The 22,336-nt window shown below is 44.4% G+C and overlaps 1 protein-coding gene and 1 non-coding gene across 2 annotated transcripts; both read right to left on the bottom strand.

The window, feature by feature from the left end:
• Positions 1-648: 648 nt before the first annotated feature.
• On the bottom strand, positions 649-21,967 carry LOC107219998 (ETS translocation variant 1). Its single transcript, XM_015658380.2, has 9 exons — positions 21,831-21,967; positions 15,279-15,369; positions 13,413-13,466; positions 10,208-10,267; positions 8,095-8,290; positions 7,279-7,418; positions 2,051-2,595; positions 1,578-1,920; positions 649-1,457 (listed from the first exon to the last, which is right to left on the bottom strand). The coding sequence occupies exons 1-9, from the start codon at positions 21,888-21,890 to the stop codon at positions 982-984; spliced, it is 1,965 nt and encodes a 654-aa protein (XP_015513866.2). The 5' UTR covers positions 21,891-21,967; the 3' UTR covers positions 649-981.
• Trnak-uuu lies at positions 12,527-12,599 on the bottom strand. Its single transcript has one exon. It is a non-coding gene; the product is annotated as a tRNA-Lys (tRNA).
• Positions 21,968-22,336: the final 369 nt, after the last annotated feature.

Below are 22,336 nucleotides of genomic sequence, written 5' to 3'. Positions count from 1 at the left end.
AACTCAAAATTAAGCTGCCTGAAATCTCGAAAAATTAAATCCAGTAGTTTACTTCCGTTTACCAAGTAATTCAAACGGCTGTTTAAGATACTCGAGGAAAGTATTTTGCGATACTTCTGCCCGTTATTATGTCATGGCCACAAGTGTTCAGGTAAGTTCTGATGTCGCAGTGATATTGGCTGACTATTATATCTCGTTTTTATATTCGACCGACGTACAGCAGATATCTGTGCACCTACACACGGATTCTAATACACAGCCTGAGATTAGCAATCGCATCATTGAAATTAACATATGACCAAATATGCAAGGAGAGCCAGAATAATCTCGAAGAATTATACTTTAACATAAAATTGATATGAGCTCATCGATATAATGCGACGTTTCATAGTGTCGCTATAATTATACCTAAATACTTTTACAATCGCCTCATTTTTCTCTTCAAACATTGACTCATTTATTTGAGTTACTTTTATTAGCATACTTTAAAAGGTGCCATGTAAAGGGACAGAAATAAACTAAAGGACGATGAATTCCACAACTGAAAAGGTTGATCACAGGAACATGAAAACTGTCCGTTCGCAAGCAACTATGGCAACTTCGTCGTATACTTTATAGTGTACGTGAGCGTTGATAAAGAAATTTATTATATTTACACAATAAATAATAACGTTACATTAATTAATTAATTGTTAATAAACCTATCCCGCAAGCGATAGCACTATCCGTGTGGTAATCATCATCACGCTTGACAGCAACAATAAAATAAATAAATCACAAAGTTTTGCGTCGACTAGATCGAGATTATTCTATATTATTATAGAATTTCATATTGATTTCGGACACTATTCTATGAATAATTATCGTTTCCATGCACGACGAAGCGCACAATTACGACAACCTCAATCCCAGGGTGTTGCGCAATATTTACAATCGACTTTTTCTCTATCGACTAAAAGTCCGTCGAAACGACCGGTATTCTCAACACACGCAGCTACCGACTCCTAGACAGTGATACGACGTCTGATCAAGTTTTGCGCCTGCACTACCATCGAGCAGCGGTGCTTGCGTGTCGGTAACGCTGGTGGCCGATAATTGGGCGCGCGCAGAATCAACACCGGTCGTTTCGGAAGCCCGAGTTCTGGCGGTATCAATTTCTCTGGTCCCGGCCGATAACGTCGAGGATTCGTTACTCTGGTGGTAGCCACTGCTCGCTCTCCCGGACTCGTGGGCTCTGACATCCAAGGAGAAATCGTGCGCGGAAAGCCGACCGTAGTTCAAAAACGATTCCGTGTAAGCCGTCGAGGGGTGATGATGGTGGTGGTGGTGGTGGTGGTTGTTATTGTTGGTGTACTGGTGCGCGTAGTGCGCTGGATACCTTGCCGACGGGGTTTTAAAGCCCTCGTTCGCACTGCCCAGATACTGGTGCAGGTGATGCAGACTGTGGCTTCCGTAAACTGCGAGAAGACAGGTTTGATTGTAGGATCTAAACGTTATGACTTTGTTATGAGAGTATCTACGACTAGAAGACTTTCAGAAAAAAGTCAAGAGTCTAGTACAATTTCCGCGAAAATTACCTGCAGCGGTGTTAGAATACATTGCTAAAACGGCGTCACCATATCCAGTTGAGCTGTGCTTTCCCAAATCCGTGGATTCGGTAGTAGAGGCGGTCTTCGCGACGGCAGAATGGCTGCTCCTAACACCGGTGGTCTGAATTTCCGTAGGAACAGCAGCAGTGGTGCTGCCCGAGCCGTAGGCCATGTTGAAGAGTGCCTCTGGATCGCAGACGAACTTGTAAACGTACCGTTCGCCAGCTACCTTCTGCATTATCCCCTTCTCGTAATAGTATCGCAAAGATCTGCTCAGCTTGTCGTAATTCATCGCTGGCCTGTTCTTTTGAACGCCCCACCTCCTCGCGACCTGCATGAAAATGTGATCAGAATTAATCCGTACCACCATCGATCGTTGATGGAGGGTTGAACCGTTTGAACATCAGACCCTGAAGAGTCCAAATCCGTTGATGACCGAGCAATGGAATCGAGACACTCACCTCTTCCGGCTCGATCAGCTTGAACTCCATTCCACGTCCGGTCCACGCGATGCAAGGTGCATTAGCCGGGTCGTCCAGAAGAGCGACAAGGAACTGCCAGAGTTGAAGAGAGCCTCTTCTCTGCTGCTGGTACCCAACGGCAACTTCACCCCATGGCGAGGAGGTGGTGGTCGGTGACCGCTTGGCGTAATCCGCGCTCCAGGGAGTGGGCGAGGTCCTCTTCTGGAAGCAGGAGGACTGCCGGTCCCAGGAAGTTGCGGAGGTGCTCGAAGTCCGCGTCTCCAATGGCGTTCCGAGCTCGGTCCACGTCGGTGTTACGCTGCGCTTCGCGTAGATGTCCGCGTTCCAAGCAGTCTCTTGACGTGATGCGTACCCCTCGGTGCTCGAAGGGGGTGCCACCGACGGCCATTGGGACGTTGCCGAGGAGGCGCTCGCTGGCCGGCTTGATGTCGGAGAGCTTCTAGACTCCCTTGGCGCAGTTCCATTGGAGTACTGCTGCTGCTGCTGCTGCTGTTGTTGCGAAGGTTGATAAACGAGACCACTTCCTGATGGAAAAACAATTTGCAAATTTTATGGGATTGACGGTAGTTGAAGATGGGAACACTAGAAAAAATGGTGCTGTCCAAATTGACCAAAATCGACCGAATACCGTAGAACAATCTTTGTGGTCAGTTAGGAAATTGAATAAAATAATATATTGTCATATTGGCACCAAATAATGGGCTAGAAAAGTTTGCCACCGCATTTTACTTCCAGTAGAGCTTCAAATTTTGCCAAAAAAATTTTCTTACAGTGGGATGGATGTTCGCAGTTTTTCTCGTCCGTCATGTTCCACGATATCTAAGAGACGATTGTACACATTTCTTTAATCGGCGAACAGAATATCCAACACCATATATTACGTACAGTGAACGAAGGTGATCAATCAATCACCTTCAGAGTTACGGGCATGAAATTATGTGGGTGGGGTCGCAGATTTTGGTACAGTTTAAAATCTACTTAATAATAATTAGTCATTAGAAGTATACCGGTGCTGTTACACCAGCAGATTGCACGCGGAGTGCAGCAACGCAGGACTGGTAAAATCCGGTTGTATATATTATTCAGGAGACTGTCTGCCTGGAGTTTAACCCTTTCATATAATCTTCTTTGCTCTTGTACGGGGCGGTCGGTGGCGAGCCGTGGTTTTAAAACGGAATCATTGTTTTAATCAGAAATTGCGTCCGCAAAGCTCCGCTGATCCTTAGAATCACGGTCCTTGGTCCTTTGAAACACTGAAGCCGACTTTTCTCTGGTAACGATGTGAAAAAAGTGTTTTCCCGGTGATAAAAGACACTCAGAAGAAACATTTTGAGAAGTCTCCCCACTTACTGTGCCATTTCTATAAATCATTTATTGCAAACCAAGTGGCGTAGTCTCAATTTCAGGTATAAAAGAGCGAAAAAATGCCCACCATTTAACCGGGCGTAAAATACCGAGAAGGGAGTAGCCAACACGGGGTGTTACCGTGAATAATTGAAGGATCCCGAAGGGCTGCAGAATCAGGGTGATGGAGGATAGAGAAAGCTCAGTTGTTAAGCTGTGAAGCTGGAAGGCCGGGGTTGAGAGCGAGCAAGTGGTCTGGCCGATGGGGATGACTGACCAGCCCCGTTAGCCTCGACTAACCCCGAGTTCGTCCATCTAACGAACGATGCGTAGGTATACGACCGTTTTCATCAACTCCCGATTAATTTTAATCTGAAACTAACCGCAAACCATCCCTCGGCTCAGCCTACAACCACCCTCAGTTTCTCCGTTCCCCGACGCTCCAAACTCGTAGACAGGTTAACGTATATAAACTTTGTTCAACGGCGTTTACTTGCGGCTACTAAGTAAAACAGCCTCGCTTCAACCCTCCTGCTGATTGCTTCTGTAATTGTGTGGATTATGCGAGATAAACTGCCCGGAGATGGTGCAGCAGATCCCCTTTGAAAACAGAACACGGATTTAATGTATCTCAAAGGTTGTGCTACTTGCTATTGGATACCCATATCATATTTCTTGCGCCGGGTGTTTGGGAAAATATATAATTTCTGAAACCTATTCAAAATCTCAGTATGTATTGAAATTAGACTCTATAGTTGATTAGTGTGGAAGGCTTTGGACTTGATAATATACTGGTTTCAATGTGAACGAAACGCGTGTGAGTCAACACCGTCAATTGATGCATTACACATTCGTACCTAGAGGTACAAAAAATACATCATCAGAGTATTTTATAACCTTAATCGAGCTGACTGTTAGCAAATTACCCGCCACGTTACCCATTAATAACGAGACTCTAATTCCTATCGCCTAAAACTTCCAGTATAACGAAAGGACTGGTTTAAGACCATTAGCGGGGATTAATCAGTTATGCGAGACGTTTCAAATAAAATCTCGGCGCGTTGATGAGAAAAGAATATTGAAAATAAGACTAGAACAAGAAGTGAGCGGTATCACCATTGCTATTATTAATGTTCCGTTTCGGTAACACTTCAGCGTAAGTGTAAGTGATCGCAATGAAAACTCATAATGCAAGCATTCGGAAGTTACGTTGCATCCTGAATATCGAAGTCGTGTGTCTGTCGACTTTTTCGTAAAATATTTTCTGGACGATCATCGCTGCTGGTTACGTTATAAGAAGTTAGAAACTTGTCAAAGATTTTCAAAGCTTATCACGAACCGAGACAACGCGACACGAAGTTTCTCGTGTCTGAGGATGGAGCACCAAGGCCGTGTAATAACAATTGCACTCACGTTTCGCGACAAGGAAAACAGCTCGTCGAAGTAACGTCGGCAGGAAATTGCTCGATATTCAAAGCCGAGGCGTAAGGCCGCGGTGTCTGTTATCGGGGGATGGAGCCCTGGAAGATCCAGACGCCTCGGAGATATGTATATTAATGAAAAGCTCCGCGGCACGCAACGCACGCGACCCCCTCCAAGAGAGCCCGCGATCAGCGATCGGAAAAAAGCTATTCGCAATTCATAATCCGTTTAAGGTTCGTGCGCTGCGCTGTCGGGAATATTGAAAGTCAACTTCCGCGGGCTTTTCTGCTTTATTATACGAGTCGCACAGCCTGCGGAATAATTACAGGATCAAATTTCGCGACTTTTTTTTTATCATTTCACTGACAAGAATATTTAGGTCAGTAACTCTAATACATTCATGCTACAGTCGACATGACCTAACGGACCATCAAACATAACGCACAGCACCAAATAAGAAGCGACGTTCTGTGTGGACAGCAGATAGGGAACATCTATTATGTACGGCTTGACTTCCGGTGACAGTAAACATCAGGATATACCGTCTGTGCAAAGGAGAATCAGAAGCAGCCAGAACAAGTCGCTGGGTCGGTTTAACCCATGTTCAAAAACTGGAATGAGGAAAAAAAAATGTCGTCTAGAAGAATCCGGGATTTTTGATTCGGTTGGTTAAGGTAGTGCGACTTTAGATCATTTGCTGGATCACAGTGATCGTTTTCGAATCGAGCAAACCTTGAGTAATTCAACGCGTTTTCAAGTAAACCAAGCCGTGTCCCTTCTGTCGGTACGGTTGATCTTCCGTCCGGTAACAAGGGAGCTTTTCTAACATCATGATCGTCGTCAGAACCGTCGTCGCTCTGACGATAGTGTACACGTATCCAGTTTCGCGTTGAAACGGACAGCAAAAAGAGCAGCGAACAGCAGCAGCCGGGCTGCTGAAAGCGCATATGAAAAATTCATCGGTACAAATCGCAGCGCGTGTATAGGAGGAGAAGGGAGACATGAAAAAGTGAGACAGAGAGAGAGAGAGAGAGAAAGAGAGAGAGAGAGAGAGAGAGAGAGAGAAATAAAAACTAGATAGATAGAGAGAAAAAGAGAAAGAGAGAGAAAGGGATCACGAGAGTTGGATGTACGGGAGGAACTCTTCCTCTTTTTCGCTACGGTTCTCCACCCTTCCACCCTCGCCCCTCGACGCTCCTGGCATGTCGGGTCGCGTATGTATAATTGAGTTGACGCGCCCGGGTCGGATCCTCGCCTCTCGTCGCTACGGCACTGCGCCTGCACGGAGGGGTGGCTCTCCGTTTTTCCAGCTTTTTTTTGCCCCCTGCTGCAGAGAGATGGAGAGAGAGAGAGAGAGTGAGAGTAGCTTCACCTACACGTATGCCTGTAGTTCCTACGCTGGGTGAGAGACCGAGATAGAAGACGATGATGTCGGAGGATGAGACGAGCCAGGGAGGTTTGTTAATGCGTCTCACTAATTAATCAGCCCCTAGCCAGGGAATGGCGGACTAAATAGGGGCAGGTGGGTCGGAGGAATTCACGGCATGGATACGCGCTCTAAACAAAGGCACAATCATCATCATGCCTCACCTGGTCATGCTCGCCGCACGTTCTTCGCTACATGGATTATTTTCACCCCCGATAAATTCTCTCGCATGACTTTTTCGCCATGTTCTTGATTCCGATCGGCTTCCAGACGCTGCAAAAACTTCGCCAATTAGAGTTTGCGCTTGACGGTAGATAAATTACTCGGCGTGATTTGAAGCGAAATTTGTACGTCCTCAGCGAACATTAATCAAATATGAAGAATTGTCAATCGCACCGTATGGACTTCGGAAACAAGGAAGAATCTGAGAATCGTTGGATCCATCGCTAGGTCTCATGTATCAGATTATACGGAACGGATGTGCATCGGATATTCTCTTAATGATTATGTCAGAAGTCGACTCTGCACAAATGGATGGCGCACGACGTATGGATGAACGTGCGGGTGCAGAAGGGACGACGGTTGACACGTGCAAATCCGAAGAGTGTCTAGTGATGGTTATTTACTGCGTTGTCGCCGGGATGGTGTAGGATCATCGGGATGGGACTGGGGGACGCGGTGGTTCCTTTGTGCAGTGATTCGTCACGGTCCAAGGATGAGTGGCCGAGCGATCCAGCGAGGGGATTCGATTACTTGACTTTATATGATAGTTGAATCATTGCTCTACGCCACAATGGCCTCGTGCAGTACTCGCTCGAATGTATCGCTGTTTGTATTAGCTATGGTTAGCCGAGCGTAGGAGGGTCCGACCAACAAACGATCGTTGTCAACGAATGCTCATCGGCCGTCAGAAAACGCCACTGAAAGACGATTTCCTCTGATTTTGCACTGTGTCCTGAGTAGGATCCTGCATCGCGACACAAGAGAACACGGATCGGACTAATCCTAAGCTCACCGTTGTGCTCGGCAGGTCCTGACGACGACAGAGTAGTCACGGTGCTGGTCGGTTCGATGTAACCCCGATCCGTCGGTTCCTCCTTGACCGCGATACTTTTTGAGCCAGATTTAACTCTTTGGGAACTCAATCGGTTACTCCTGTAAAAGAAAACGACGTTTATCGATTTATCCAAGCGGTTCCGCGACTTGGAAGGAGGTATTAATGTTTAATTCTTTGACGGCAGACACGAGAGTAAGATAAAATGACTTTCAGTGATCCGACACCGATTCAAACTTCAGAGCTTGAGCAGTTTTTCCCCCGTCCTTCAAGTTCGTGTGCAGAATGGCGAAGCCATTTTGTCCAGCGGTGCAACAGGTTATTCTTAGAGAATAGGTACATGATCACACATTGTCACTAAAGTCCCATTGATCAAACTATGCTTGTACCATGTTTCAAATCAAATAAGTTTTCACGAATTTCAAGTGAATAACTTTACGACAGCGGCATGATTGCCGACACGAATCGAAGACATCACGTTCTGACTAATCTGGAGTCAATGAAGAATAAATGTAAGATCGATTAAAAAAGGCAAAGCAGAGGTGATTGGTCGCCTAGATGGGCGAATGACGCGAAATTATGCGAGATGTCAGTCGATGAATCACTTCATTCATCAAGGCACCAAACATTCCTCACAACCGTGACCTACAGAGTGAAAATCATCATACTGCCGTGCTCATCGAGTATTACAATGTCGACGCGACTGACTCGATGGATTCCAGATACGCGAATCAAGGCCTTCGTATGAACATATAAAGTAAAAAGAATTCCATATACCCATAACAAGAAGCCGGTGTAGCTGGGCTGAGATCCAAGAAATTGCTGCTTTGCGAATGGGAATGAGCCTGCAATCCGGAGTTGTACTGCTGATGATAGCTCGCTTCCGGGGTCTCCGTGACCTCAGTCACTTCCGTACTTTCCGTCACCGCACTTCTTCTGCAGTTACCAGCTGCTTCCTGTTTCACCCCACCACCTGAACAATAACACACCCAGAATTTTCACTAGCGTCAAGATAAGATAAGAATCAAGTCCAGCAAGTAGCAGCACTCTGTGACCATACAGAGACCTGCATGATGCATGTTTGACGAAATCTGAGCTTGTACATGGGATTGGGCGTTATTGCGCTCATACAGATATTACGACTCAACGTAACACATTACGTACGCAATTAATTACACGTGCAGGCGAATCTTTATAGGAGAGCAAAAACGTTTTCATTTCGAAGCGCGATCCGTCAGCATTCACCACCATGTATTACGGTGGCGCGTGTCCCACCGGAAGAAGAGTCGAGTCGCCGCTGGTGTTGCGGGGTGAAGGGGACGTGGATCTAGGGGTAGAAAGGGAGGAAATATGGGGTTGGGTGGGAGGGGTAGCAATTCAACGGGGGGGCTGTTAATAAATCAAACAAACGCTGGTCGTGGGAAGCATAAGTCGACTGAATCCCCTCGCTATCGTTATATTTGTAAACAGTAGCCGCCCCCGCCCCTCCTCCTTATTGCTCTTCTTCGTATTTCACTTATCATCGGCCCGACTCTTAGGCACTTTAGATATCAGGTACAGTGTGCACACTGAATGCCGTGCATACGCGAAAATTGATTAAATGTGACGTCTGGTCATTCGTTTTTCTAAACGAGAGGAATCCGACTGTCTATCGGTAATTGAATTTTAGGTTGTTTAAATTCATGTTTTAATAACAACTGTTTCTTTTTTACCTAGAGATGATAGTTAGCAAAGTTAGGTTTTTTCGCCAGATCCGTCGGCCACGCGAGTCAATATTGTTTTACATTTTAACAGCGGTGATCATGATGATAAAATCTCGTCAATTTGCTACCCTGGGCAATTCAGCGGCCTTGTTAACGCAATATAACCGAACCACGCGTTCAGCGCCATTGGCTATTTGCACTGCCGCGGCGTGTGCTGATGATATAAGCCGTGTACCGTGCAATATGTGGATACGTTAGGGTATCCACGTATGCGTACTGTGTATATACACAACTTTACACGAGAATATTAATTCCTCGTATGTAAACGAGGAATGGGAGAAAGAAAGAAAGAAAAGCAATGGAAAACATGTGAGTTGTATACCTAATGTGTGATTAAAAAAATAAAAAATGGAAGCGTTTGTTTGATCTAAATTCGATAAATTCGTTCAACCGTATCACCGAGTGAAGCCTCTCGTGTATAGAAAATTGAACGTTGAGTAAGAAAATAAAAACCTATTTAGCTGATAGCCGCTTAATTTTCGTTGTGTAGGAAAAGCGAAACGGACCCTTGGTAAGAGGAAATAAATCAGAAAAATCGCTGGAAAAGATACTCAACGATTGTTGGTTTAATACATAAAGTGCTTCTCAGTGTAATCCGCGTTATCGATATCGATGGGGTGAGGTGAAATGAGACGAATGCTGAGGAGGAGGGGGAGGAGGATGGATGAAAGTCAACATACGCCGGTGCTTGTTTAAAAAATCACCCAAGGGCTTAATTTTTAATAAAGCGTTCGGTCCTTGGCCCCGGGTCCTCCGGCTAAATTTCATATACCTGCCTATATTTCTTTTTTACTAACCCGAGGGTCTGACTTAGGTAAATAGGAGGTGTGTAAAAAATCGTGAAAAATCCCGAGCCGCGACGTGCTTGACGATAATCTCATCTCCGTGTACAGAAATCTGATTATCGAATGCTATCGCAACGTTGAAGCCGCTGCATAGATGCGGTTAGGTACACGAGCAATCCGCGTGTGTGAGAAATCCTGCACGTAGTTTCCGTCGAATTTCCAATAGCTTGGAAATTGCTTCTCGAACATCGCAAACGCGCAGCTAAGGCTCGTCAACTATATTTGCTATATTTTGTACTAATGATAAACTATAGACAGCAAAATATTTCCTCACATACTAACTTGATATGTGATGAAATTCTGGGACGTATTGCTCGCTGTCCTCGGTCTCGCAGCTGCTGCCTGAAACCAAAATTTCATTTATCACACACAATTGTTAACGATTGCACGAGTCGGAGGAACGGTAATAAGGTAATCGGAAAAATGTCCCGATAGTTCCACCCCTACAGCCCCGCGGTTGACCTTATAACGGGCGCTGGTTCCAAATACGTAAATTCCCCGACTCGCGAAAGTTTATTAACGATCAGGAGAACCGTGTGACGAGTGAATCTTGTAGATTTTCACAGTTCGTTAATAAAGAAGGCGATAATCGGATTTTGAAATCGTTTTACCCGCAGGTATGAGAATTAACTGCCTCGTAGGTTTAGGTAGGCTGCGCAGTGCTGACTGCACGCATTAGCATGATTGCAGAGTCGTATATTTATTATGTGCTATGGTCGATTGCCACGGCTTGGCGGCGAGAGGAGGATCGCGTCGACGTCGAAAAGGGCGGCTGCAGACCCGGGCGAGCGACGCGTTTTCACCCCGGCGCACCCCTCTTAACTACCCCGAATCCTCCCCACTGAACCATTACAAGCCAGTGTGTATATTATACCAACAGTTAGCTGAATAATTAATATTAATGCTCCAAGTCTGAGACTAGACCTTAGCTAATCGATCTCTCTATAAGTATACATATAATGTGGTACATAATGTAACTGCTTATGTATTAACGCGAGATATGCACAATCACGTACAGCTCGATGCACGATATCAGATTTTTGCAGCACAGCATCGACGGTCAAAGTATCTCGATACAATCATCCTTCCGAGTGTTATCGAGCTTCAATTTCTGCTTCATCAAGGTCTGAATCCTTCGTTCGTTGCAACAGCAACAATTTCAGTCACAGTGGGATGCTCAGCGATCCGACATCTTGGATTTAGAAACTATCAAATTCTAACTTCAGATACGTCATCAGCGATCCCAAAAACCTCTGGGTAACAAAATTTAGGCCAACATGTTGAATTAAAAATGCGTGACTGACTGCGAAAGGGTTAAACACGGTTGAACCATCGTGATCGTGATAAAATGCCCTTATCATAGGTGTATTACCATTGTTGAGAAATTTTTATTTGAGCATTTAACGCGGTGTATGTTTCAGACAGTAAACCCGACGAAAAGAAATATTTTTATCATATCACACTGTACTGCCTCTTTTTGCATCGGTACGTATAATAAACGTTTACATTGTATCGTGAGTACAAATTGCAAGTGCTCAAATGACCGTAGAGAGCAGAAGGGCTCTTAAAATTCCCTAGGGAAGTTGGGATCAGATTTCAGGTACCGTTTCACGAGTACAAAGATAACATCTGCAGGGTCCCGATTTGGAATCAATGGAGGAAGTGAATCGTTGGGTAATTCGTTTCCTCTAAATCTATGATAAGGGAAATCAAAAAACGGTAAGGTCATTGGGAAACCGTCGCAAGTTTTTCCTGAGTTCTCACGAAGTATCACGGTCCAAGCTTATGGGATCTAGACGCCGACAATAGGACTTCCTCAACCCTCCGTTTTCTCCTACCTTGCGGGAAAGAAAGTTGGCAAATTGATCGAAAGGTTCGTTTTGGTGTACCTAACACAGTTAGGCGCAATTCACGTGTGTGTGCGAAAAGAGAAACCAGACTAATAGAACTTGCCGGTCTAATCAATTTAATGGGGTTCGGCTGTTCGCGATTAGCAACAACACCGAGGACAAGCCGTGCGAGCCGTCCCATTGTTGTCGATAGTTTATTGTTGCGCGGAATTCGATTCGAGTATATAGACACTGTAGGTATGATACTACGTACATATATGGAGATAATGATGATTCGGTGAAAAACGATTTGTCGCCGACAATGAATTTACAACGCGACGCCTCTGCCGATACTCGATTAGGTAATGACTTAGAGAGAAGCTGCTTCGACGAACGACGAACCTTTTCAAAGGCATTACTGATATTAGAGAACAATGAATGGGTACCAGTCGGCTTGCTTGCGCCGGTTTAACCTCGCTGCTTTGTGCCCTGCTTGCGGACTGTCGCTTCTCGTTCTTCGACTAGCCGATTTTTCATCAATAAATTGTCAACATCCATCAGCTGTCGAGAATGAACAATATCTAAAATAAAGTTGTAACCTGCCACGGACTCACCCCCCGGTCTCTATAGATATGTATATTCATTGCATGATGTGTAAAAAAAATTGGGACATGAGAACTTCTGTTCTTTACAATCTTGTGATCAAAGGTCGGTTAGAAACAAATTCGATTGAAATGGAAAAACATTGTTGAAAAAAAGTAAAAAAAAATACCGCCCGAACAGGGACTTGAACCCTGGACCCTCAGATTAAAAGTCTGATGCTCTACCGACTGAGCTATCCGGGCCGATGAGGTTGGAATTTGATATTAAATATATAAAGTGAGAAAAGTATGAAGAAGTTATTTTTAAAACATAGTAAGAGAATTATTGCTCAATTCATGACGCAATCACTGTCGATGATGACTGTTTATTTTCGCACGGTAATAGAGAAGATAAAGAATGTCGCTGACCTGATCGGTCAGTTTTTTATACGTGAGCTGTAAATAAGAATAACCAAAATAATTGTAATGCAATTATGATAGACGACAAAATGATCAAATGAAGTGAAAAATTAATTGCAGCGATTCAAATAGAGTCAACTAACGGAAACGGAGCAATTTTTTCTCTCACTCGCTGATTGTGATGTATAAATTGAATCATAGTTATCGCTTCCAAGTTCATTATCACTTGCTCTTACTTTCTCTTCATATTTCGCGATTAGTTTAATTTACTTTCAGCAATAGATACCGCTCGCCGCGAGTAATGGAGTTGTTCGAATAAATTTACATTTTAATTCTCCGCAGGTTTCCTAATTCTTTGGAGGATGAACGAAAAAAAAAATTAAAGTCTAAGACTGTGAACAGGGAAGACTTCGATAGAATTATTTTAATAAAGTTCCAAGTGTTAAGCCTCTGAAAATTGAAATCAGAGACGAACGATCGAATTTAATACTTATAAATTGCCGGAAGTTCCCACAAAAATCGAGTAATCCTCCACAGGAACAGCAAATCGTAAGCTGTACGTTAATTTCTCTCGTTAAAAAATAAAGATAAAGATGAAAATGAACCGTAACCATGGGTACAACCCATTACTAAACTTGAATAAATAATCATGCTTACCATCCTGGAGCCACGGTTCTTGCCGGTATTCTTGACTGGGGTACAAATCGCCACCTAAAACAGAATGCGATAAGACGTGTCTAAAGTAATTGCTTGAACAACGATCTACGACTGCATTTCAAAGAATCGCACTTGTCTTTTATCCCCACAACTATAGTATTAGTAATAACAATACAACAGCCGAAAGAAGAACCGAGAGCATGAAATTCATTAACAACGACGTGACGAATCGGTGGTGACTTTGTTCCGTGAACAGGATTCGGTGACAATAGATCCAGGGTCCAGAATCCTGAGGATGAATCAGTTCAAACGGACCCTGCAGAAATTAGGGAAAGATACGAAAACCCTTGCAGCGCAGCATGTAAGTATCTATATCTCGACTATCCCCAGACGCAGCAATTAGCCTCTTGTGTATCGGGTGTGTTTAATGGGTGTCTCTGACCACCGCGGGTAGTCCACTCATCGTTAATCTCGTTTCATTCGTCACAAACCCCTTCGTCTGATCTGGTCCAATGGTTACGGACCTTCTCCGAGTAGGACTCATGATCGTGTCGAGGAGTGGAATAGGCAGCAAGACTGGATGTCTTGTTCGGTCGACGATGCACGGAGACGCTTTTAAAGCCTGCAGTGACTCGGAAAGTCAGACGAAAGTTTCGAGGGGTATATTCGGAATCGAAGAACGCGGAGTGTCTGGCCTCGGAGAAGATTTCAATATTTTTACACGCAAACCGTGATCGTAACGCGATTACCGAGCTGGAATTGCGGCATTATAGGTTCTGATTGAGTTACGCCACCCTCGGAGTAGCGGCTTATACCGTGGCATGCCAATGCTACATCTACAAAGTGTCAATCACTGAAGAGAGAGAGAGTGAGAGAGAGAGCCGGGTGAACGGCGGAGGGTGAAAACTCTCGTCCGTCCGTGTGCGAATGTAGTCGTCACGTCTGCCAACATGCACTCCGGTCGATCTGTCGATGCAGTAGGTAAAAGCTTGCGAACGAAGGTGGCAACACGCTTGTGAGAAACCCGGGGGAGTATTTGCGGTGATAATTTGTTGCTTATTGAATTCCCCGCCGCGGGGGTTCCGTCGCTCACGAATTGGAGGAGGGTAGTGGGTCAAGGATGACGGTCAGACGGCTCGGGGAGGAAAAGAAACTCTCGACCATAACGTTCGGCTTCCAGATTCCACCCTTGTCGAAACGTGAATGGATTCATCCGTTTACCCTGAACGGCTTGGTAGATAAGAGACTTCGAAGCATCGCTTGGGGAACGTTGCCTCTAATGGAAGAAGAACAAGTGCCCGCTGATTTTGACAGCTTAAGATCGTTGTTACAAAGATGATTATACGTTTCAGGGTGGGCGATGAGAATTGGAAGTGAAACGAGAAGTTTGGAAAGACGAGACGTTCGAGCCGGCGACTGAGTGATCGGCACCGCATGAGGTACGTGCACCAAGTTTTGCCAGAGTCTCGACTCGTCCCGCATTTTCCCTTTTCGAAAATAATATTGTTGGCAGTTGATGACGTTGTGATAAAGATATCGACCTTGTGGGCGTGCGGCTGACAGCCCGGCTGAATCGAGGGGGACCACCTTCTCTCTCTCTCACTCCCTACCAAACCGCGCGTCTTGTATTCTATCAAAAGTGCTTCAAAGCACCGCGTTGTTGGCGTATAACCACCGATCTGCAGATTCTCAACACGTGCTGTGAAAGAAGCGGAAGATCGAAGTAGAAGATAAACCAAGCCATGGTAGTGTAGCCATAAACCGTGTACAGATCGAAGTTCATTCGATTGGAGAAGAAACTGCTCTTTCCATCCATGAATGGCCTAAAATAGGAACTGCAAGGTGTGTGTTTTCAGGTTCACTCACCGTGTGTCTTCTCGACTCCGGACGGTGACACGTAATACCCAGAGGTGATGGGGTGCACCGGATCACTCAATCTGTTGTACCCCTCGCCGGTCTGAAACAGAAAAAGCAACAACGGTCAGCATACCTACGAGAGAAATTCGGTTGTTCGATCGGAGATAAAGAGGAATAACTGATCGAGGGACGAAGGTGGATGAAACAGACGGATCTTCCCGAGTCGCAGGTTTGAATGGGGCGAAGAGGGAGAGACGACAGAGCTTGCGGAGCTGCGAGGGAAAGGGGAAAGAGCGAAGATGGGCGCGGAAGACATCCGGTGACTGATTGGAACGCTTCCTCTCCGCGGGGCAATCTTGTGGTAAACCAGGTTACCTCGCCTCGCCAATATCATCTACGTGTGCATCACGGCGTTGCATGTATGTGTGTGGATGTTGAATTCCAGATAGCTTATACTTCGAGACGATCTTTTGTCCGTAACTTCGTCACCAGTTATAGCAGACACTTACAGAGCAGGTAAAAGATCGCTTAATTGGTTATCGAAAGACGGGCTGATCCAAAAGTCACCTCTCATCGCGCTCTTTACGGTTCCAGCACCGCAGTTCTGTTCCCGGACCCTCGGGGGCGTTTTTCCCACTCGACTGGATGACTCTGGAACTATGTGATGCAGCTCGGTCGAGGGTTGAGGACACTGTCGCACTCTGGAAGTCTGCTGGGATCGCATACTGGGGGGGGGGGGGGGGCACATTTCCCCCTATGGGAAATGGGAATTGGTGGATATATGGAGGAGGCACGCGGCGGTGTTTGCATACTTAGCTTACGCGTCATTAGCTGGTTAACTTTGTTAATGCTGCTCGATTGACTGTCTCCCCCCTCAACAAACCTCCTCACCCTTTTTATTATACTCCTTGCGGAGTACGAGTGTGTTTTCACTACGGATATATTTCTGCAATATAAACGCTTTCATCTACATACCTCCTCACGGTCGTTCGCCCGCCTCCTGGACAAATTTTCTTATCCTCAAATCTATTATTAGAGGTTTTTCATCACTGAGTTTTACCGCTCACTGTGAAACAGCTTGCCAGCCGTCTTGTGCTTCTGACGTTTCCAATTTACTCAGGGATATCCATGAATTCCTTCGAGTCGTTTTCCTCTCCAGTCATATATACTGCACCAATATCGTCAGCGATATTTTTTTTTCCGAGCATCTTACATATCAATCGGAGAAATATCGATACAGAATATGAATATTTTCAAATCATTCTATATCACTCTCTTACTTACGGTATGATATACAACACTTAATCCAAGTACGGTTTTAGCTCATAGTTCGCGCAGCGCTCGTCGGAGTGAAATAAAATTAAAAAAGAAAATTATTGAAGACGTACGTGTAGTGTAAAAAAAAAGTGGAGAAACTCACAGGTACAACTATACCAATTAGCTAATAGCTGTTTTTCTCAGAGTTCCATGTACGGTGGAGCCAATTTTTCTCACTGTTCTGTTGTTCTCTCGTTTTCACCAAACCCCATTGTTTGGCCCTCGGTGACCTGCGTTATTGTTTTCGCACTTCCCCGCCGCAAGGGAGTTCTTTGGCTTCTTTTCCCAACTGTTAGAAACTCGCCAGTCTATCCTCAGCCTGCGGTGCATTCCCAAACGAGCCACGACGTTGTACTGCAGGAAAAAAAAAGACAAGAACCGTACCCTCGTCTCACGGTGAAAATTAGCCATCTTCGTTGTTATTACTTTTTTGCACAATGTTTCAGGATTACACCTCTACCTCGGTAAAATCATAACGATGATGAATCAGTCCAGCTATTTAATTGCAATTAATAGCCGTCATCTTAGACAGGTTTATAAATTCAGACGTTCGGAGTATTGATATTAATTACGATCCAGAATGTATCCTCTTGCGTGATGAGTGCATGAAAATCATTAATTTCGAATATAATCCGATTCGGCCTGGTCTCAACTGCTCTTCGTTGTCTCGATATCACAGGTGATCGTTGTACAACCGACATCGCTGGTTTGGAATCGTAATTCCATCGGGCCTTGTACAACCGACGACATTTAGTGGTCACGTAATCCAATGCTAACGTGAACAGACGTAGGAGATTATTTGATAATTAACTGGACAAACACGCCCTGCAGTTTCCCCTCGACCCTCAACTTTCACCTTCTCCACCTTTGCGGTCCCGTCGAGCCACGTTGCCACCGATCTACTTCCATCCACAAGTCACACTGTACACACCGAACTGTCCAGTCCAGTCCGGTCAAGTAATAAAGCGAGCAGAGCTGTCAGGCGTGTGTCACACTCCCTGTCACTCCGACCACGTGGACTGTTTGGTCTTGTATGTCTCCCCACCACGGGCTGGACTGACAATGAGGGAGGAAGGCTGCAGGGGCGATTATGCCCTAATGCTTGTGTGCAGTCCGCTCCATGGCGTGACCCCGGCAATAAGCGAAGGACTTACGGCTTGTAAACTCGTCGACAAGTCAATCGAGTGATTTGCTGTCTGGTTTTATATCGAGTGCGTGCCAGACTTAGACACCGCGGTTTATTGATACTGTTATCATGCAGCATTTGTCGAATAATTTTCATTCGCGTTTTCAATATCAGGATGGACCGCGACTGCGTTCAAAAACGATGAATACGTCGGCTTCGGTATGTACGGATTGTGAAGAAACAATGTAATTTGTTTTTTTGAAGCAAGTTTTCAAATTCGAAAAAGTGGATTTAATACGGCGGCATCGAGTGACTAATGCTGTTTCATTGTGACTGTTAATCTCGGTTTTCAGCTCATGACGTGTGGGAGGCTTTCAATTTTACACTGTATTTTTGTTTTTATTTAATGCTTTAACATTATTTTCCTTTTTCTATTTGATGATTTCTCTTCTGTTTGTAATTCATTTTCTATCTGATTTTGAAGATGTTTTCTTTGGACTGTCACGCGAAGCCATGATATTTTTATAATAATTTCTGTTCCCCAAAAATATTCCAGAATAACAATCGTAAGGCAATGTTTCAGGAAAATAGGTATAAGAAATCTTGTAGAACGAAACCAAAATACAAAAATTATCAAGTTGAAAACAACAAATTTTTTAAATAGAAACGGCAGGAGAAAAAATTTGAAAAAAAATTAAGCCCTAATACAATTCATAACAGAATACCGTTGGTCACTCCATGCCACCATATTGGGTTCACCATTTTGAATTTGGAAATTCCGAACCGAGATTCGTGATCAGCGACCTCGAAAGTCCCCGATTGCCAAGTTTCATCGAAATCAAATGACATTTTGGATTTCAGTCCACCATACCGAATCCCGCATTTTGAATTCGAAAATTCTAGTGGGTATAAACTCGCAATCAGTAACCCAAAAACTCTGCAGAGTCGAGATTTTAAGCCGTATTATTGCAAATGGTACTCTTATTTTCTTTACAAGCAGAGTAACGAAACTATTTGACCCAATAAGTTCACAGCGGAGGAAAGAAAGATGATAGGAATGACTGAGAGGCTCGGGTCTTCGAGCGTTAACGGAAACTCACTTACGTGAAGTTAGTAGAAGGGATTGGTCCTCAGTAATCGGGGGCCCGGATTGGTGGGCCTCCAACTTTGACCGTTGTCGCCGGGTGGAAGCGGCTCTTTTCAAAGGAGCAGGATTCGCGGCTCCCGCCGATTTCCAGGTTTCGTCCTTGCGCGTACGTTAAGCGATTGCTGAGGGTGCGGGGTTTAGCCGGAAGATGCTCTCCTCGTGTCGGGATCAAGGGAAGCTGGTCCAGATGATCGATTGATTGACTCAGGCTCGATCAAACCAAATCGAAATCTGTATTTGCTGGATGCAGCAGTAATCGGTCGCTCCGGAGACTTGGATTCGGCATCAACCGCTGAGGACATGGACCTCCTTTGCAAAATATGCACAGATACTACCGACGAGACGTTGGATACTCCGTCCAGGGGGCTTCTTTCTCTGCTCCAAGGCCTCGGTGAAAATTCTAGCTCATGTAGGTAAGGCTTCTCTGGTCCTCCGGCTCTCGGGATGGGGAGTGAGGACAGTTACGGGGAGAAACACAATCGAAAAAGAAATTAAAACTATAGTCTTAAAATTAGCTCTTGACCATATCGAGGGTTTGACGCTTTGCTGTTAGCGTACAATTGTTAAGGCACTCCGGTGGGGGTTCAGTGGTCACGTAACACAGTGCGAAACACCGTGTGTTACAAGATGTGAGAGGGAAAAAGACGACGAAGAATAATGAAAATTATATTGACGTGAGAAGAGAAAATGTCAAAATATGTGACATAAATGGCCGTATCTTCCGATTGCGTTAACTTAGAAGCTTGAATTTCTTACACCTCGACGGGATCGTAGACCTCAGTATTTGATATTAATTTCAACTCGGTACCTCCACCCGTTCCTGAGAAAAAAGGGTCTTGAGAGACGGACAGCAAAGTGATCTTTTTTCCTTTCGATGCACGGAACCCTAAAAACAGAACCTTTTTTTCTCGCGATGGTGATCACGCTCAGCCATGTAACCCAAAGTGCAATATTATATCGATGACGTATCATCTGTCGGGGAGTAATCATTAATTGCGTCAATTGTGTTACAATGCAGCATAGTGTAAATGTTACAGAGCATGGCATACAGACACGAGTTGATTCGTTCCCCTCGGTCCGGTCCGCCCCAACGATCATGGGAACACCGAACGGTTAACACTGGCTGCCGGTGGTCATTGAGTGCTGGCATATGTCGAGTGGGTAGGTAGGTGCATGGTGGGGTATACGTGTAATTCAGTATTATACGTGTGTGCCGATCTGTGGGAATCGGGTGATCTTTCACCTCGAAAACCAAAAATATATATATATATATAATATATATATATATTATATACGCATATATACACACGTATAATGTATAAAGAAGCTGCTCGAATAGCCATACCGCGATGTATGTCTCCCATATACTCCCACGTGGTTCCGCGGTGTGGAAAGCGAAAGTATGTATCTTATATTCTCGTGAAAAAAAGAAGACAACGAAAATAAAATACCCCGGATACACCGAGCCCTCAACCTTATTTCATGCTCGATTGAAAACGAAAAATTTATAGGTACAGGAACGTGTTTACTCAGGTGTAATTATTTCTCTACATAAGTTCTTTTGGTGAAATCTACGCAATGAATTTCTACGGTATTCACCTGATACGGGTACAGTGGAGTGAGATTTTTTAGTTAAAAACTGTTCGTGCTTTAACCCTCAATTTTTCAACATTAGACATTATACTTTATTAGTTGGTAATTCACAATATCTTAACCGAGTTTCTGAATATAACAACTTTTGATCAAACAAATTGAAATTCCTGCGTATAATTTGCAGATCATTCGCCTGCTCCAGCGCGCTGCAGCGGTGCACGTGCAATTATTTCATTTGATGTAGTTGGACTAGAATATTTAATTGAATCTACCGAAAATTCAAATTCCATATCGAGCAGGGTTCTTACAACTCTGTTCCGAATTTTCCTCTCGGACGTTTATCGGCCACCCGGAGTTCCGGAAGAAGCGTTGCAGCGTTTCTCCGACGCGACGGCTCCGGAACCCCCGCATAACGATTTTGCGTCGATGTATGCGGTCGTATCGCATACCCTCGGCAAGATGCGTCCCTATTTACAGGCTGCAGGGGCTTGCAGGGGTGACAATTACGCGTTTAGAACTTACAAAAGGGGTGTCCCCGTGGGACGCGGCATCCGAGCGTTTAGGCGCGTGCCGCGGCAATTGACTCCTCCGTTCAGACCTCATTGCCGCTGCATGGGGTAACTGTGTCTTTTTTTTCGAGTGCTTGTACGCCTATGTGTGTATAAATGTATTCGCGGATTCGTGCGGCGTGAAATATATACAGTCGCATTATCATTGGACTATTGTCGTGTGTTATATCGTGGAGGAGAGACGTCACGTCGCTTTCCAGTTCCCAATCCTCACGCCATTCCGGCGCACAGTGCGGTTTCAGAGATAACATGCACATGGAAGTCGCAAAGTCATACTTAATCGAGATCTTGGTTGATTTGGTATTGCATACTTTGAAAAAAAAAAAGAGAAGAAATACTTTTTTACTGCAAGTAAATTAGAAGTGTCCCCTTGTTCTCCCTGATTTTTTGTTTTGGTACAAATAAGACGATGTATCGATGGTGGGAAAAATGTCAATTGGGATGAATTTTATTCGAATCAGCTGCTATTGTGGAGATTCAAAAATAGCCTCAAGTTATTTGAATAGTCTTCGGACAGTATTTATTTGTTGTTAAAAAAGAAAAATTGAACGAATGAATCATTGCGTTGATCTTGGAAAATTTATTAGATTTTAGTTAGTCTTATTTGAACAAAACATATCATCAATCGAATAAAACAAATCAGGGGAACAAGTAAATACATTTATTTGTAAAAAAGTAATTTTTCTTTCAGTGTATAAAGTGCGCCAAAGAATTGCAATACTTAAATCGAATTACAATCTTCTAATGTAATAAAAATTATCATGCAATGAACGGCTGTAAAATATGAAGGCAAAAATTGTAAGTCTTACCATTCTGTTGAGATCGGTGTTGTTATCGGCGGGTACTTCTTGATCAGCCAAATTCATCATGTCGGTTTAAAAATCACTCTATTACGTCTCTTGACTCGTTTCGCTTATACCTTTCGTTTAATTTTTGTGAGGCTATTATTATACAACTATGATTATTTACACAAAAAGTGCGCCTGCAAGGCACGACAGATGCAAACTAAAATCACGTTGTCGGCCAATTCCGAAGATGATATAATTCGGGGTGATCCAACTGCCCGAGTGTATCATCAAGTTAAACTATTCGTCGCGTAATTAGAGGCCTGCATGTCGCATCGTACAAAACTGCAGACGTAGGTAGGTATAATACGTTATATACTCGAAGTCTGCACCGTGCAGCCGCGTACTAAATCCGGAGCTTTTATAGTTTGTTATGACAGTTCGCGATCAAAGATAGAACTGATAGCGGTACGAGCCTGGTGATTTGATCCCGAAAAACGTCATCCTGGGCTGCTTCCACCCCTCGCCTC

This window comes from Neodiprion lecontei, chromosome 6, assembly GCF_021901455.1.
Source record: "Neodiprion lecontei isolate iyNeoLeco1 chromosome 6, iyNeoLeco1.1, whole genome shotgun sequence".
Taxonomy (NCBI): Eukaryota; Metazoa; Arthropoda; class Insecta; order Hymenoptera; family Diprionidae; genus Neodiprion; species Neodiprion lecontei.
Note: the sequence above shows the minus strand (reverse complement) of the source record. Positions and strands in the feature narration are given on the sequence as shown.